Raw genomic sequence first — 15332 nt, 5'->3', positions numbered from 1 at the left:
ATATTAATAACAACAAATGGCTTAAAAAGGGAGACATTGAATCCAATAACATATTAATATATGTTATTCTCCATCTGAAGGAGAAATGCATCCTCGTATCTATAAAGTGGCTACAACCATAAGAACATATTTTGAATGATTAAGACTTTTTTTTTTTTTTTTTTTGGGGTTAGAAACTTTTATTGGTGGGCTGGAGATAAAAAATTGTACAAAATAATACATGGTTTTGTTTGTTTCGGACATAGGGGATGACTTTCCAAGGGAAAATTAATGTTTTATGTAACAATGACCGTTATTTGGACAATTTTTGATAAAAATTAATCTAAAAAAGAATTTAAATTAGTTGAAGTAATAAATGTAATAATTTGATGATACAATATAGATGATCTTGAAAATCATGATAATTTGATATTTTCTCCTTTTTTTACAATATATATATATATATATATATTTCTTTTGATGTGATTTGTAGCCTTTGAATTTAGGGATTGTTGCTTGAAAGATAATGAATATTTCCTCTTTTTAAAAATAAAAAGGATACATAATTATTTTCTAAATAATTATTTCCTCTTTTGAATTTTTATAATAAACTATAATTGGACTTGATAAAGTATCTGTATATGATGCAAGCAGTGAAAGTATGGACAGACTAGATGACATGTGCAATATCCATTATTAAATAAGACTGTGGCAATCAATTTCTCAGCACTGAAATGGAGTTCTTTGGCATTTTCTATACCGCACGATATTTTCAATTTACCAAATCTTAAAATTTTGATTTATTTAATATAAGGATTTCTTTGATAAAACGTTAAACTGCTTATTGAATATTTATAAAATAAAAAAAAGGGAAATTGTTACCTACACAACACCTACACTGCTAAAATTCTGCATTTTCAATCATGAGAAAAGGATTGTTTGACTTTAGAAGGGTGAGCAAGTCTCCAAAGGCATGAACTGTGGAAAAGAATAGAGAATAGTTACCGTTAAATGGAAATGTAAGTTCAGAAAATCTAAACCATAAAATAAGTTGATAATAAATATAAATATATATATATATATATATTTGTTTTTTTTTTTGATAAAAAAGATGATAATTTATACCTTTTTTATTAGAAAAAGTTGTCTTTTGCCTATGTTATTGTTATTCTTTCACCAAGACTTGGCCGGCAATGTCTACAATAGTGAATCTATATTTGTTTTTTTTTTTTTTTTTTTTGATAAAAAATATGATAATATATACCTTTTTTATTAGAAAAAGTTGTGTCTTTTGCCTATATTATTGTTATTCTTTCACCAAGACTTGGCCGGCAATGTCTACAATAGTGAATCTCAAACTGGGTTGCTTTCAGAAATGGCGGTGGAGACGGAAACAGGAACAAACGGAAGTTTGGTACTTGCTGTTAATGGTGAGAGGTTTGAACTTCCAACCATTGACCCTTCAACCACGTTGCTTGAGTTCTTGCGCTCACACACTCCCTTCAAAAGTGTCAAGCTCAGTTGTGGTGAAGGTTGTTCCTTTTATTTCCCCTCTTATCTATCTCTCTCTTCCTATATGTGTTTATGCATAGTTGTCTAAGTTTGTGATATATGTTTGTTCTGCAATGTGAATTTATTCAATTTGGGCTTTTTCTCTTCTTGATGTATAGAAAAATTGTAGTTGCTGTTTCTCTATTTAAGGAGTTGCCAGGTTTAAATGATGGTTACTCCGGAGAGAGTGAAATATTCATTTTCAGATGCTTGTTTGATCCAACTATATCATCATGTTGCTGACAAACAGTAAAGTTAGCTTTATTTGAGCCTTAATATGCTGTCACTGGTCGGGACCAATGATACTGTCTATGAAATCTGAGAGGATAAAGAATTCTATTTTTCAGATACTAATATATCTCAGGAATAAAAATCATTTTCCCACTTCCTTGGTAACCAATTCAAGGAATAAAGAGACTTTTTATGCTGATGCTTTGCACATTTAGAGTTTAAGCTGGACTTATTATGCTTAATGGTCACTCTTTTGGTGGTTTTCAATACTCTTTTTAAGTTTTATCATGTCTGATTATGACTTCTGCGGCACCTGGTGTAAATTTAGATGGCTTTGAATTTATGGTTGCAGGAGGCTGTGGTGCCTGTGTTGTGCTTCTGTCCAAGTATGACCCTGTGCTTGACAAAGTAGAGGATTTTACCATAAGTTCGTGTTTGACACTACTCTGCAGTATAAACAGATGTTCAATTACAACATCTGAAGGCCTTGGAAATAGCAAAAATGGGTTCCACCCGATTCACAAAAGGTTCTCTGCCTTCCATGCTTCTCAATGCGGCTTTTGTACTCCTGGAATGTGTGTTTCTCTCTTTGGGGCCCTTGTCAATGCTGAAAAACTCAATCGGTTGGAGCCCCCTCCAGGGTTCTCCAAGCTTACTGTTTCTGAAGCTGAAGAAGCTGTTGCAGGGAACCTCTGTCGCTGTACTGGTTACCGATCCATTGCTGATGCCTGCAAGAGTCTTGCAGCTGATGTTGATATTGAGGATTTGGGGTTAAATTCATTTTGGAGAAAGGGAGAGAGTAAGGAAGTAAAGATAAGTAAGTTACCTTTCTATAACCGTGATGACAAGTTTTGTACCTTTCCAGAGTTCTTAAAGAAGGAAATCAGGTCTGGCATCTTTTTGGATTCTAACAAATATAATTGGTATAGTCCTGCTAGTGTTGAGGAGCTTCAAAGCTTATTGAAAGTTAATGATATTCGCAAAGGGTGTGAGAATAAAATAGTAGTTAGTAACACAGGAATGGGATATTACAAGGAAGTAGAAAGTTATGACAGATATATTGATCTGAAACATATTCCTGAACTCTCAATACTCAGATTTGATCAAACAGGAGTTGAGATTGGAGCAGCTGTAACAATCTCTAAAGTTATTGAAACTTTGAAGACTGAAAACAAGCATCAGTTTCTTCCTACGGATGAGATTGTGTTAAATAAACTTGCCAACCATATGGAGAAAATTGCTTCAGGGTTCATCAGAAATACAGCTAGTGTGGGCGGAAATTTGGTGATGGCACAAAGAAAACATTTTCCTTCAGATATTGCTACCATACTTCTTGCTGTAGGTTCAACAGTAGATATAATGAGTGGTTACCAGTTTGAAAGAATTACATTGGAGGAGTTTCTAGAAAGGCCTCCATTAGATTTTAATAGCATACTTATAAATGTTAAAATCCCAAATTGGGCATCAATAAGGAAAGTTTCTCCAGAAAACAATACTACCTTGCTGTTTGAAACCTATCGAGCTGCACCCAGACCTCTGGGAAATGCATTGCCTTATTTAAATGCTGCCTTCTTAGCTGAAGTTTCTCCATGTAAGACCTCTGAAGGAATCATGGTGAATCACTGTCAGTTGGCTTTTGGTGCTTATGGGACGAAACATGCTATTAGGGCAGGAAGGATTGAGGAATTTTTAAAAGGAAAATTGTTAAGTGATGATGTTTTATATGAAGCTATCAAATTAGTTAGAACTATTGTGGTTCCAGAAGATGGCACTGCATATCCTGCTTATAGATCAAGCTTGGCTGCTGGTTTTCTTTTTGAGTTCTTTAGCTCCCTGATAGATGGTGGTGCTGAAATTACCAATAGTTTCTTGGATGGATCTGGTAGTACTTCATTGCTTAAACATTCTAAACCAGAACAGAAAGATGACCAATATTACCAGAAGAAGGTTTCAAAAATGCTTTCATCTTCAAAACAGGCTCTGGAATTAAGCAAAAGGCACTATCCAGTTGGTGAGCCCGTTACAAAAACTGGGGCTGTTGTCCAAGCTTCAGGTTTGTATCACATGATTAAGCATATTTAATGAACGTACATATGGTTCTGGCAATAATATTTTTATGTTATATTCTCATATTGGTTTCAACTTTCAAGTATGTTTCGATCATCTCTCTCTCTCTCTCTCTCCTCCCCCCCGCAGTAGCTTTTTTGTGAGAACTCTGATGTCCATAAAATCGTTTTGGATCCTTGCTTTTATTAGTCATTGGATGATACTTCTTGCAGAAACCACTTTTATCCATGAAATTTTTTGGATGAATCCTGTTTTTATTTTTCTCAATTTTCTGATGGTGAGGTGGGGCTGAATCCTGGCTGAATCCTTTTTCCTTGGTTCATATTGATGCTTGAATGCTATTCAGCTTTGATAACTTTCTTCTTTTATGATTGCTCATGATTAGTATTTATTCATTAATTCCACTTCATACTGTCTTTTCTATTTATATCTATACACACTGATTTGTATGCTATTGATCTCTTTTGTGCTTATCAATTATGTAGGTGAAGCAGTATATGTAGATGATATACCTTCCCCTGTGAATTGCTTACATGGAGCTTTCATTTACAGCACAAAGCCTTCTGCATGGGTGAAGAGTATAGAAATCAACCCAAAATCAAATCCAGGTGGAATTGCAGCAGTTTTATCTTTTAAGGACATCCCTGAACGTGGGGAGAATGTCGGGGCAAAGTCCGTGTTTGGTACTGAACCATTGTTTGCTGAAGATGTTACTCAGTGTGCTGGTCAGCGTCTTGCCTTTGTGGTAACTCCTTAATTATTATCTGACCATTTGTGGCTTATATTCTCTGGTTGAATCTGCATATTGTGTAAGAAAGTTCATTTTCTTTCTTGTAGGGGATATCTGTGTTTAATTAATTGGTTTAAAACAACTTGATAGGTTGCAGATACACAGAAACATGCAGATAGGGCTGCAAACTGTGCAGTGGTTGAATATGGAATGGAAGATCTAGAGCCACCTATTTTATCTGTTGAAGAGGCTGTTAAAAGATCTAGTTTCTTTGATGTTCCTCCAATTCTTTACCCAAAACCAGTTGGTGATATATCGAAGGGAATGGCTGAAGCTGATCACAAGATTATTTCTGCTGAGGTAGTTCTGCTTTTCCATTTGGGTGCTCATTACACACACTTGTGCACACAAGCACATGCATGAAGCATTAAACTGTTACACAAACTAATTGACTTGGTTTCACTAATAAAAAACATCTTCATAGTCTCATTGATGACTAAAGCATCCTTGCTTTATTTCATTTTTCTTTTGGGAATTGTGACATGCAGATCAAACTTGGTTCTCAATACTATTTCTATATGGAGTCACAAACTGCCCTTGCAATTCCAGATGAAGACAACTGCATCATGGTTTATAGTTCAATTCAGTGTCCTGAATCTGCACAAATCGTTATAGCAAAGTGTCTGGGTATACCTGAACATAATGTCCGTGTGATTACAAGAAGAGTTGGAGGTGGCTTTGGGGGAAAAGCCATACGTGCCATGCCTGTGAGTATTTAGTTACAGAAATTTTTATGATATCTTTGATCCTGCTATTTAGAATCTTCAGATTCATCCTTGTTTAAAGTCGCTTAACATGCTTCTTATATTTTAGATTGCAACAGCATGTGCACTTGCAGCACACAAATTACACCGCCCTGTCCGGATGTATCTGAATCGCAAGACTGATATGATAGTGACAGGAGGAAGGCATCCCATGAAAATAACTTACACTGTTGGATTCAAATCTGATGGAAAGATTACAGCTTTACAACTAGATATATTGATTAATTCAGGGTTTTCACCAGACATAAGCCCAGTTATGCCGCACAATATATTCAGTGCACTTAAGAAGTATAATTGGGGTGCTCTATCTTTTGACATAAAGGTATGCAAAACAAACCTCACAAGTAAATCTGCAATGCGGGCCCCTGGAGAGGTACAAGGATCATTTATTGCTGAAGCTATAATTGAACATGTGGCATCAACCCTTTTACTGGAAGTTGATTCTGTCAGAAATGCAAATCTTCACACGTATGACAGCCTTAAATTATTCTATAAGGAAAGTGCTGGTGAATCTCTTGAATATACTTTACCCTTAATATGGGATAAAGTGGCGGAGTCATCAAGTTTTAACCAAAGGGTTCAAATGGTAAATGAATCTAATAGGTGTAATAAATGGAAAAAAAGGGGTATCTCTCGTGTACCAATTGTGCATGGAGTGTTATTGAGGCCAACTCCAGGTAGGGTAAGCATTTTAAAAGATGGGTCTGTTGTTGTTGAAGTTGGAGGGATTGAGCTGGGCCAAGGGCTATGGACGAAGGTAAAACAGATGGCTGCTTTTGCTCTTGGTTCAATCCAATGTAATGGAGATGGAGATCTCTTGGATAAAGTGCGAGTTATACAGGCTGACACATTGAGCTTAATCCAAGGGGGTTTTACCGCTGGGAGCACTACGTCAGAATCAAGCTGTGAGGCAGTTAGACTGTGCTGTAATATGCTTGTTGAGAGGCTAACTCCTCTCAAGGAAAAGCTGCAGGAGCAAATGGGCCCTATCAAATGGGAGATGCTTATATTTCAGGTATCTATTTTTTTCTTTACCTTGAGATGCTTTATCAAGACCTGATTTCTCCAAGATTTTAATGCTCAACATATGTTTGTCATTTTTCCCATATTGATTCACAATATCTCTGTCTCTCTCATGCCTCAACTTTCAAATTGCAGGCGCACATGCAAGCTGTGAACTTATCGGCAAGTTCTTACTATGCCCCTGATATGTTATCAACTTCATATCTAAACTACGGTGCAGCAGTGAGTGAGGCAAGTTTTACCTTATGGGTTCTTTCTTACACTTGTGCTTAAATTAGCTTTCCCAATTAAACTTGTAACTATCCCCTTGAAGGTAGATACACATCAGAGCAAAGTGATAGGAAAACATGTAGCAGGAAAATTAACAATGGAATTACTGATAAAGAAATAGAAGATTGAATGATTTTGAAGCCATCTTGTGACAGGTTGAGGTGAATCTTCTTACTGGAGAAACCACAATATTGCAAGTCGATATAATCTACGATTGTGGACAGAGCCTAAACCCTGCTGTGGATTTAGGACAGGTTAGCTGGACTTCTTTTTGTACTACATATTTAAGATTTGGAGTTGTTAATGAATTCCTTCAAGTTTTATTCTTTGGTTGTATTGGCCTATTGGGTCCTTTACCTAAATGTTGTTGTAGTCAAGTATGTGACATCCAATCTTGGGATTCACTGAGGGAAGAGTTATTTGTTACTTGTAGCATAGGGAATTTCTTACAATGATTTTATTTTGTGCTGTGGCTTATGGTTTCATGGTATTTAAGTAGAAACTGGGTTTTGCAGATTGAGGGAGCTTTTGTTCAAGGAATTGGGTTTTTCATGTCTGAAGAATACCTTACAAATTCTGATGGATTGGTAGTTGCTGAAGGTACATGGACTTACAAGATTCCTTCACTGGACACCATACCTAAACAATTCAATGTTGAAATATTAAACAGCGGACATCACGAAAAACGCATTCTTTCTTCAAAAGGTATGTCTCTCCAATATTTTTGGATACAGTGGTAATGTAAGTGTAAGAATAGCATTTCAAATTAATTTTTCCATAACTTATATTCAAGGATTTCTATGTAACACACTTGATTTTCTGTATTTTGATCATATTAAACTTGACAAGGTCAAACTGTAATATCATCATCTGTGCAGCTTCTGGTGAGCCACCATTACTGCTAGCAGTTTCGGTTCATGGCGCCACAAGAGCTGCTATTAAAGAAGCAAGAAAACAGCTGCTTTCATGGAGCAGCCAAAATGGGTCGGAGTCAATATTCCAGTTGGGTGTTCCTGCTACCATGCCTGTCGTGAAGGAGCTTTGTGGACTGGACATGGTGGAGAGGTACCTGGAATGGAGTTTAGGCAGCAACAAGTGAAGGAGACGAGAAATTCAAAGGAGCTTCTGTATTTTTATAAAAAAATAATATTTATTTTTAATTTTTTTGAGAGAGTATTTATTTTTAATTTTAAAATAATATAAATCCAATAACACGATAAAACAGAGTTATTGATTTTATATATTTATTTATTTATTTTTTTTTTTTAAGTGAACCCACAAAAATACCAAAAAACAAAAAAAACGAATTTAAGTGTACCATCAGAAGATAATTTGGTTCGCGTCACTAGCGTGTATTGCCACGTTTTGAATTGGCAAATCTACTCTATTATTTTCTCTTATTTTTGTCTGTCTCGGCTGGATTTGGCATTTCTTTTATTTGGGTAAGACTAACTGGGCAATTCACTTGTTGAAAACATGGCAGTAGACTGGTGTGCCTCGGCGTGTGGTAGCTTAGAGAACATGGTGACGGTTGTAAGGGATATGGACCATAAAAAAGACGATAGAGATAAAATGGTGACAGTTGTAAGGGATATGGACCATAAAAAAGACGATAGATAAAATGGTGTGCCTCGGCGTGTGGTAGCTTAGAGAACATGGTGACGGTTGTAAGGGATATGGACCATAAAAAAGACGATAGAGATAAAATGTCCCTTTCCTAATGATAAGATATCTCACTTTTGCTTTGAATTGTTATCCAACAATGGCTATAAGACTAGTTTCTCAAACTAGGGGTGTCTTATCAAAAATGGGAGGGACACAAACCGCAACTGGAAATTTGGTTTTTGCTGTTAATGGTGAGAGGTTTGAACTTCCAACCATTGATCCTTCAACCACTTTGCTCGAGTTCTTGCGTTCACACACTCCCTTCAAAAGTGTCAAGCTCAGTTGTGGTGAAGGTTGTTCCTTTACCTTTCTCTCTCTCACTCACTTCCTGGTATATATATATTTTTGTATTTAATTTTCTAGTTTGTGATACTTTATAGCATGTTACCCAAAAAAAAAAAAAAAAAAATTAATGGGTCAGGGTATGTTTCTGGTACTTTTTCTTGGATACATATACATACATACATATATATATATATATATGTGTGTGTGTGTGTGTGTGTGTGTGTACATGTATATATATATATATATATATCCATAATGTTATCATGTCTATGATTGGTGTACTGATTTTTCTTTTTATTCTGCATTTTGATTGTCTAATTTGGCTTGAAGACTGCGCTTTTGAAATTTTGAGAACTTGGGTTTTCTTTCTATTCTTTGCCTTTCAGTGTTTTCTTTTTAAATGTAATAAGTAAGAAAATTCATTTTCAAGGAGTTACTTGGGTTCTCATCTAATCAATGTTCCTCTTGGAGAGAGTGGATTATTCTGATAATTCTTTTTTCCTTTTCTATGAATGTAAAATGGATAATTCTGATATGTATTGGCTTTTGTATCTTTATATTATTGTCATTACTTTTGATATATAATGCTGTCAAAGAAATCTAAATCACTAAGGAACCAATTGAACTTTTTACCTTCTGCTGTGGCTTAGGAAAAAAAATCCATTTTCTTAACTAAGAGAATCTTTTCATGATACTTTTGGTGGACATATAGAATTTCAGCAATACTTGTTAAACTTAATTGTCAGTTTTATGATTCTGTACTTTTATCATGTTGGTGTAACTTTTAGAAACTGCCAATTTTTGTAACAGGAGGTTGTGGTGCATGCGTTGCGTTGCTATCCAAGTATGATCCGGTGCTTGACAAAGTCGAGGATTTTACTGTAAGTTCATGCCTGACATTACTATGCAGTGTAAATAGATGCTCAATTACAACATCAGAAGGACTTGGAAATAGCAGAAATGGGTTCCATGCGATTCATAAAAGGTTCACTGGTTTCCATGCTTCTCAGTGTGGTTATTGTACTCCAGGAATGTGTGTTTCACTCTTTGGGGCTCTTGTCAATGCTGAGAAAACCAATCGGTTGGAGCCCCCCCCACCATTCTCCAAGCTTACTGTTTTTGAGGCCGAAAAGGCTGTTGCAGGGAACATCTGTCGCTGTACTGGTTACCGACCAATTGCTGATGCCTGCAAGAGTCTTGCAGCTGATGTTGATATTGAGGATTTGGGGTTGAACTCATTTTGGAGAAAGGAACACAGTAAGGAAGAAAAGATAAGCAAGTTACCTGTGTATGACCGTAATGATGAGGTTTGCACATTTCCCGAGTTTTTAAAGATGGAAATCAGGTCTGGCATCTCTTTTGATTCAAAAAGATATAATTGGTACACTCCTGCTAGTGTTGAGGAGCTTCAAAACTTATTAAATTTTGATGAAGGGACTGGGACAAAAATAGTAGTTAGTAACACAGGGATGGGATATTACAAGGAACTAGAACCCTATGACAGATATATTGATCTGAAACATATTCCTGAACTCTCAATGCTTAGGATTGATCAAACAGGAGTTGAGATTGGAGCAGCCGTAACAATCTCCAAAATTATTGAAACTTTGAAAAATGAAAACCAGCATGAGTTTCGACCAACAGATAGAATTATATTACAAAAACTTGCCAACCATATGGAGAAAATTGCTACAGGGTTCATCAGAAGTACGGCTAGTGTGGGGGGAAATTTGGTGATGGCACAGAGAAAATATTTTCCTTCAGATATTGCTGCCATACTTCTCGCTGTAGATTCAACAGTAGATATAATGAGTGGTCACCAATTCAAAAAAATTACATTGGAGGAGTTTCTAGAAGGGCCTCCATTAGATTCTAATAGTATACTAATAAGTGTTAAAATCCCAAATTGGGCATCAGTTGGTAAACTTTCTCCAGAAAACAATACTACCTTGCTGTTTGAAACCTACAGAGCTTCACCCAGGCCTTTAGGCAATGCATTGCCTTATTTGAATGCTGCCTTCTTGGCCGAAGTCTCTCCAACTAAGACTTCAGATGGAGTCTTGGTGAATCACTGTCAGATGGCTTTTGGTGCTTATGGGACAAAACATGCTATTAGGGCAAGAACGATAGAGAAATTTTTGACTGGAAAATTGTTAAGTTCTGATGTTTTATACAAAGCTATCAAATTAGTTAGAGCTGCTGTAGTTCCTGAAGATGGCACTGCAAATCCTGCATATCGATCAAGTTTGGCCGCTGGTTTTCTTTTTGAGTTCTTTAGCTCATTGATAGATAGTGGCACTGAAATTAGCAATGGCTTCTCAAATGGATATACCAGTACTTCATTGTTCAAACATTCTAAACCAGTACAGAATAATAACCAACATTACCCTAACAAGATTCCAACAATGCTATCATCTGGAAAGCAAGTGCTTCAATTAAGTAAAAGCTATAATCCAGTTGGTGAGCCAATTACAAAATCTGGAGCTGCCATCCAAGCTTCAGGTTTGTAGTTCGTATGGCTTGATTGAATATGTTTAATAATTTTCTAATTAGTAGTAGTGATTTCATTGACTGCAGTATAAACTTTCTCTCTTTCAACTTAAATCTTTAGAGTGCTTTCTTTTTGTTCTTTACATCTATGCTAGTTATCTCATTGATGTCATAACTTTTGAAGGTGAGGCTGTATATGTAGATGACATTCCTTCACCCGTAAATTGCTTACATGGAGCATTCATTTACAGCAGAAAGCCACTAGCATGGGTGAAGAGTATAAAACTCAACCAGAAACCATTTCCAGATGGAGTTGCAGCAGTTATATCTTCTAAAGACATCCCTGACCATGGGAAGAATGTAGGGTCCAGGACTGGGTTTGGTGCTGAACCTTTGTTCGCTGATGATCAGACTCATTGTGCTGGTCAGCGTGTTGCCTTAGTGGTAATTCCTTGTTCATTATATGACAATGTTGTGGCTTCTGTTCTAGTGATTGAGTTTACTTATTGTGGGAATCCTAGGAAAGTACTTTTCTTTTTTATTTTACTTATTAAGGATCTCTTTAATTATTTGACTTGTTTGAAGCAATTTTTAGGTTGCAGATACACAGAAACTTGCAGATATGGCTGCAAATAGTGCAGTGGTTAGTTATGGAATGGAAAATCTCGAGCCACCTATTTTATCTGTAGAAGAGGCTGTTAAAAGATCTAGTTTCTTTGATGTTCCTCCTTTCTTCCGGGGAAAACCTGTAGGTGACATATCGAAAGGAATGGATGAAGCTGATAACAAGATTGTTTCTGCTGAGGTAGTGTTTATCTTTCTTACTTCCTCTTGTGTTGGCTAGCACTCCATAAGAAAACCCACAAATATGCTCACGAACATACATGAAGGGTGAATCAAGCTTGTGTTTAATTAAACTAAAAGAACACCTTTATGGAATCATCCACTTGACTTAAAATATCCATGCTTAATTTCATAAGTTTTTTGGGGGAATTTTGACATTCAGATCAGACTTGGTTCTCAATACTATTTCTATATGGAGACACAAACAGCCCTTGCAATTGCCGATGAAGACAACTGCATTGTGGTCTACAGTTCAGTTCAGTGTCCTGAGTATGCACATGGTGTTATTGCAAAATGTCTAGGCGTGCCTGCACATAATGTCCGTGTTATTACAAGAAGGGTTGGAGGTGGCTTTGGTGGAAAGGCCATGCATGCCATGCCAGTGAGTATTTACTTGGAGGAGATTTTAAACTACGACATGTTGACAAAATTACTACATGATTGTAGAATCTCAATGTTGTTACTTTTTCTCATATCTTTCTAATATATATATTTTATATATATATATATATATTGATATTTGGAATCTTCATTGTGTTTAGTGTCTCTGACTGCGATTTTTTTAATTTAGATTGCAACAGCATGTGCACTTGCAGCACAGAAATTACAACGCCCTGTCCGGATGTATCTGAATCGCAAGACTGATATGATAGTGACAGGAGGAAGGCACCCAATGAAAATAACTTACACTGTTGGATTCAAGTCTGATGGAAAGATTACAGCTTTACAACTAGAGATATTGATTGATGCAGGCATTGCAATCGATGTAAGTCCAATAATTGTACCCAATGTATTGAATGGGCTTAAGAAGTATGATTGGGGTGCTCTATCTTTTGACATAAAACTATGCAAAACAAACAGTACCAGTAAGTCTGCAATGCGGGCACCTGGAGAGGTACAGGGGTCATATATTGCAGAAGCTATAATTGAACGTGTGGCATCTACGCTTTCTTTAGAAGTTGATTCTGTCAGAAATGTAAATCTTCACACATACAACAGCCTTAAATCATTCTATGAGGGAAGTGCTGGTGAACCAGTAGAGTATACTTTACCTTCAATATGGGATCAATTGGCTGTGTCTTCAAGCTTTAACCAAAGGATTGAAATGATGAATGAATTTAATAGGCGTAATAAATGGAAAAAGAGGGGAATCTCTCGTGTACCAATCGTGCATGAAGTGTTATTGAGACCAACTCCAGGGAAGGTAAGCATTCTAAATGATGGATCTGTTGTTGTTGAAGTTGGAGGGATTGAGTTGGGCCAAGGGCTCTGGACAAAGGTAAAACAGATGGTTGCTTATGCTTTAAGTTTGATCCAATGTAATGGAGATGGAGACCTCTTGGATAAAGTGCGAGTCATACAAGCTGATACATTGAGCTTAATTCAAGGGGGTCTTACCGCTGGGAGCACTACTTCAGAATCAAGCTGTGAGGTAGTTAGACTGTGCTGTAATATCCTGGTTGAGAGGCTAACTACTCTCAAAGAAAAGTTGCAGAAGCAAACTGGCAATGTCCAATGGGAGACACTTATTTCTAAGGTATTTGTTTGGATATTACTTTTTGTCTCACCTTTTGACTTGCGCAAGACAAGAACAGGTCATTCTGCCGAATTATTTTTATTTGTTTATTTATTTATTTTCCTTTTTGTTAACCCAAGAATTGTCCATTGTTGTATTGTTGATTTTCTTAGAGATGTAAGGATCTAGAGTGGTCAAAATTTATCAAGTTATCCTCATGATGAATGCAGTAGAAGAACATACCCATAATTTGAAACCCAAAAGCTTGGTTATAAAGACTTTTTATTTGCACTAAAGCCAAAAATATCTCCTTACTTTTTCCATATTGGCTTTTCTCATAGCAGCTTGTAGAAGCTTTTTCCTCTTTGTTAGATTTTTTTTTTTTTTTTTTTTTTTTTTTTTTGGGTGCTTCTCAACTTCAGATTTCAGGCGTACATGCAAAGTGTGAACCTATCAGCGAGTTCCTACTATATCCCTGATACATCATCAAATTCATACCTAAACTATGGTGCAGCAGTGAGTGAGGCAAGTTCTTTATGGACTCCTTAATATACTCATGCTTAAATTAAATTACTTTTCCCAAATAAACCTGTAACTATCCTCTTGAGTGCAAAGAAGTATCGAGCATACTGATAGCTTATTATATTGCAGCAGAACAGTTAACGCAAACCTTTTGCATAAACTCTAAATCAACCATAATGAAATACAAAAAGTAAGCAAATATGGATCCATCTCATGATTTCTCGTCACAGGTTGAGGTGAATCTTTTGACTGGAGAAACCACAATTTTGCAAGTGGATCTTATCTATGACTGTGGACAGAGTCTCAACCCGGCTGTGGATTTAGGACAGGTTAGTCACACTTATAATGTACTGGTTGATTAAGAATTAATCATTCTAGCGTTATAAAACTTAAATTCTGATCTTTGATTATAGAGTTGTTTCTTTCCAGTGATTTTATTATGCCATGTGGCTTATTTGGGTTGTTGCAGATTGAGGGAGCTTTTGTACAAGGAGTTGGCTTTTTCATGTCTGAAGAATACCTGACAAATTCTGATGGACTTTTGGTCTCGGACAGTACGTGGACATACAAGGTTCCTTCAATGGATACCATACCTAAACAGTTCAATGTTGAGATATTGAACAGCGGACATCATGAAAAACGTATTCTTTCTTCAAAAGGTATGATCTCTTCATATATTTCAAATGAATATCGAACTGATATATCAAGATTCTGCCACACCAGGCATTCAAAATTTGGTAAAACAAGTCACTTTTGACTTACACTATTGCTTAGATAAACAACTCTTGAAATAGAAACACATTCACATTTCTATATTCTGGTCATGTTATGTTTAACAAGTCAAATGTGAAATACCCTCATCTCTGTTCAGCTTCTGGTGAGCCGCCATTACTGCTAGCGGTTTCAGTTCATGGCGCTACGAGTGCTGCTATCAAAGAAGCAAGAAAACAGCTTCTTTCATGGAGCAGCAAAGATGGATCAGAGTCAATATTTCAATTGGATGTTCCTGCTACCATGCCCGTTGTGAAGGAGTTCTGTGGGTTGGACATTGTGGAGAAGTACTTGGAATGGACTATAGCTAGCAGCAATAATTGAGAACGCTTTTATGGAATGTATATAGATGCAAAGGATGCACTTTAATGAGCAATAATTATATATGTAGTACAAAGAAAAAGTAAATGCTTATTGTTGTAGTGATATGATAATATGTTGTATTTATCACTCTTTTTGCCCAAAAAAAAAAAAAAAAAAAAAAAGAGAGAAGCTAAAATGGAAATAAATAATTGTTCCCACGAAACCTTCTCTTCTACCAAAGATTGGCCATTGATACACGATC

The 15332-nt window shown here is 36.2% G+C and overlaps 2 protein-coding genes across 8 annotated transcripts; both read left to right on the top strand.

Moving 5' to 3' along the window:
- The first annotated feature begins 848 nt into the window (after positions 1-848).
- Positions 849-7938, top strand: LOC107410357 (indole-3-acetaldehyde oxidase-like). Of its 3 annotated transcripts, XM_048468825.2 has the most exons (11): positions 849-998; positions 1353-1511; positions 2114-3814; positions 4314-4573; positions 4709-4918; positions 5107-5325; positions 5432-6397; positions 6541-6636; positions 6831-6929; positions 7191-7380; positions 7554-7938. In XM_048468825.2, the coding sequence occupies exons 2-11, from the start codon at positions 1355-1357 to the stop codon at positions 7772-7774; spliced, it is 4119 nt and encodes a 1372-aa protein (XP_048324782.2). In that variant the 5' UTR covers positions 849-998; positions 1353-1354; the 3' UTR covers positions 7775-7938. The 3 variants fall into 3 exon arrangements, with proteins under 3 accessions (XP_048324782.2, XP_048324783.1, XP_015873264.3); XM_016017778.4 differs by lacking the exon at positions 849-998 and having other exon boundaries at positions 1167-1511; XM_048468826.2 differs by lacking the exons at positions 849-998; positions 7191-7380; positions 7554-7938 and having other exon boundaries at positions 1160-1511; positions 6719-6839.
- A 136-nt stretch (positions 7939-8074) lies between these two features.
- LOC112490727 (indole-3-acetaldehyde oxidase) lies at positions 8075-15217 on the top strand. Of its 5 annotated transcripts, none has more exons than XM_048468823.2 (11): positions 8075-8633; positions 9436-9506; positions 9655-11127; positions 11300-11559; positions 11711-11920; positions 12122-12340; positions 12530-13495; positions 13904-13999; positions 14227-14325; positions 14466-14655; positions 14868-15217. In XM_048468823.2, exons 3-11 carry the CDS (start codon positions 9657-9659, stop codon positions 15089-15091), a joined length of 3735 nt encoding a protein of 1244 aa, XP_048324780.2. In that variant the 5' UTR covers positions 8075-8633; positions 9436-9506; positions 9655-9656; the 3' UTR covers positions 15092-15217. The 5 variants fall into 5 exon arrangements, with proteins under 5 accessions (XP_048324780.2, XP_060667811.1, XP_048324777.2 ...); XM_060811828.1 differs by having other exon boundaries at positions 8075-8671; XM_048468820.2 differs by having other exon boundaries at positions 9436-11127.
- Positions 15218-15332: the final 115 nt, after the last annotated feature.

This window comes from Ziziphus jujuba, chromosome 10 (genome assembly GCF_031755915.1).
Source record: "Ziziphus jujuba cultivar Dongzao chromosome 10, ASM3175591v1".
NCBI lineage: Eukaryota > Viridiplantae > Streptophyta > Magnoliopsida > Rosales > Rhamnaceae > Ziziphus > Ziziphus jujuba.
The sequence above is the reverse complement of the archived record's forward strand: the minus strand, read 5'-3'. Positions and strand labels throughout refer to the sequence as shown.

Coding starts and splice junctions, on each gene's coding strand:
- LOC107410357 (XM_048468825.2), top strand. CDS start 1,355: ATGGCGGTGGAGACGGAAACAGGAACAAACGGAAGTTTGGTACTTGCT. Junction 1,512..2,113: donor CAAGCTCAGTTGTGGTGAAG/GTTGTTCCTTTT, acceptor TTATGGTTGCAG/GAGGCTGTGGTGCCTGTGTT. Junction 5,326..5,431: donor AAGCCATACGTGCCATGCCT/GTGAGTATTTAG, acceptor CTTATATTTTAG/ATTGCAACAGCATGTGCACT.
- LOC112490727 (XM_048468820.2), top strand. CDS start 8,396: ATGATAAGATATCTCACTTTTGCTTTGAATTGTTATCCAACAATGGCT. Junction 8,634..9,435: donor CAAGCTCAGTTGTGGTGAAG/GTTGTTCCTTTA, acceptor TTTTTGTAACAG/GAGGTTGTGGTGCATGCGTT. Junction 14,326..14,465: donor CGGCTGTGGATTTAGGACAG/GTTAGTCACACT, acceptor GGGTTGTTGCAG/ATTGAGGGAGCTTTTGTACA.